Source organism: Gadus morhua, chromosome 10 (genome assembly GCF_902167405.1).
Source record: "Gadus morhua chromosome 10, gadMor3.0, whole genome shotgun sequence".
Lineage (NCBI taxonomy): Eukaryota > Metazoa > Chordata > Actinopteri > Gadiformes > Gadidae > Gadus > Gadus morhua.
Window position 1 is genome coordinate 24,906,308 of NC_044057.1, and position 2,500 is coordinate 24,908,807.

General features: G+C 45.6%; 1 protein-coding gene across 1 annotated transcript in view; it reads right to left on the minus strand.

Moving 5' to 3' along the window:
* slit3 (slit homolog 3 (Drosophila)) overlaps window positions 1-2,500 on the minus strand; it is a 192,499-nt gene that overhangs the window by 173,030 nt on the left and 16,969 nt on the right. Inside the window, exon 3 of the mRNA XM_030367896.1 lies at window positions 672-743. Coding sequence (XP_030223756.1) covers window positions 672-743 — 72 coding nt within the window. The remainder of the gene's footprint in view (window positions 1-671; window positions 744-2,500) is intronic.

Below are 2,500 nucleotides of genomic sequence, written 5' to 3' on the forward strand. Positions count from 1 at the left end.
ATGTGAAACGTTTTCACCAGCCTCTTTTATTTGATTTTGTTATTTATTTCTGCCGGGTCAACCTTTTCAATCTGTAATTCAGGGAGTCACAGGGATCATATTCTAGGATGGGTGATAACACACATGGTCAGGCCTGACCCCTGCCAAGCCAATCAGAGATGCCCCTTCATCTGTCCAAGCCAATCACGATGCTTATAGGACGGAAGCATCATCGTTTCCTCTTTTAACAGCGGACACCCACAAACGATGACGTGTGATTGTGTGTGTGTTTGTTTTAGAGTGTGTTTGTGTGTGTGTGTGTGTGTGTGTGTGTGTGTGTGTGTGTGTGTGTGTGTGTGTGTGTGTGTGTGTGTGTGTGTGTGTGTGTGTGTGTGTGTGTGTGTGTGTGTGTGTGTGGGGGAGGGGGGGGGGGGGGGGTTGGAGCAGGGATGTGTTTTTTTTTCTGTCCTGACACCTCTACTAAGTTTACTAGTACCCACGTGTTAGCTGACACACAGACCACCCCCCTCAAACACACACACACACACACACACACACACACACACACACACACACACACACACACACACACACACACACACACACACAGGCATATGCAAACTGGCACATTTACAGGCACACGCACACACAGATACACACAGGCAAACAGTGATGTCATAGGATGTGCTTACAGTCTCTCCAACAGTTTGAGGTCCTGGAAGGCTCCTCTTTCAATGACGCTGATCTGGTTGTCCTCCAGGTGGCTAGAGAGAGAGAGAGAGAGAGAGAGAGAGAGAGAGAGAGAGAGAGAGAGAGAGAGAGAGAGAGAGAGAGAGAGAGAGAGAGAGAGAGAGAGAACAAGGAAGAAGTTAATTATCATGAAATCTCTACTCTAGAGTGAAGAAAAAGTATACAAATCATGTTATCATTCAAGAAAATTACTCACCATATAGTATGTTGCAATTATGTTAATGTTTCTATTGACATATTAGCTTAGTCATTGACAAAACCAGTTAATGCTTTCAACAGCTACATCACTTGGAATACGCAAGAAAAAAAAAAGATGAAATACTAGGGTTCAAGAGTTCAAATATCATAAGACATAAATCTGTCTTCAAATAGCTTAAGCTTAAGCAGTGGTACTAGTTGGGAAATAGTACTTCATCACTCAAGAGACTCTCTCCCTGGAAATACAGCGACAACTGCTCTTACAAAAGCCACCATGTCAAACTCTTAGGCCACTGCTGCTAATAAACAGTTCACACGATAAATACAGTTATTTTCTGTCCACTGGTGAGAGCGTAATATCAGTCCTTCACCACAATGATAAAAAACAGATCAAATCTTGCTGGGAGGTGCTTACATTATAAATGGGTTCGATGTTGAAACCGGTTACATGTTCAAATTTGTTCGGTAAACAGCAATCAGTGCGCTGAAAGGAGCTGGACGCGGCTCTGACCGCTGTGACCGACGATCACTTTAAGAAGCACAGCGTTCCAAAACAAGAAATGTCACCCTCCAGGCAGCCAACACAACCAATGTCCCACCTCATCCCTACTCTAAACTGTCTCAGATAACACACATTTCTCCTCTGACCTGTCAATCAACAGGGGCTCATCTCTCCCTCCCTTCTTCTCTCCCTCCCTCCCCTTACTTCCCCTAAGCGCCCTCAATCCCTCCCTCCCTCCCTCCCTCTCTCTCTCTCTCTCCCTATCGGTTAGTCTGCTGTGGAGGTGTGGTGTCGGCGCGCTTTAGGCAATCTAAGGCGTTCCAGATGGGAGAGCGAAGGGAGACATCTCAACAGATACATTTTGTTTATATCTTCTGTCGTATGATGTTAAGAGGGACATATAGGAGCAGGGGGGAGAGAGGGGGGGGGAGGGAGAAATAAAGCAAGAGAGAGAGGGAGAGGGAGAGGAGAGAGAGAGAGAGAGAGAGAGAGAGAGAGAGAGAGAGAGAGAGAGTGAGTGATGTTGTGGTGGTGGCGAATGAGAAATTAGGAAACAAGAGATACTGGTTTGATTATGGAGCGAACAAAGGAACGATACATACAGGATTGTTGAGAAAGTAAATGGATTGGACAGGCAGATAATATAGGAGGAAACATTTGAAGAAAGCAGTGTGGGAGAGCAGAGGGAAGGAAGGGGAAGATACAATGAGATGAAGTTAGACAAAAGAAAGCCAACAATATAGACAGAGAGAGATAGAGAGGGTGAGAGAGAGAAGAAAAGAGAGAGATATTGAGGGTTAGAGAGAGCGAGAATGGAGGGGGAGAGACTGGGAGAGAATAAAACGTGATGCGGCACAAAGCGTTGAGTAACAAGTGATAGAGGAGAAGCAGAGAACCACGGTAGACGAAAGCCATGAACCAACTAGAGGGAAACGAAGACGAGGGAGACAGAGAGAGACGCAGAGAGAAGCAGAGAGAGAGGGAGTGAAGGAGATAGACAAAGAGGGATGGGAGAGAGACAGAGTGAAAGGGACATAAAGAAAAGAGAGAGAGATTGGGAGATAAGGAGAG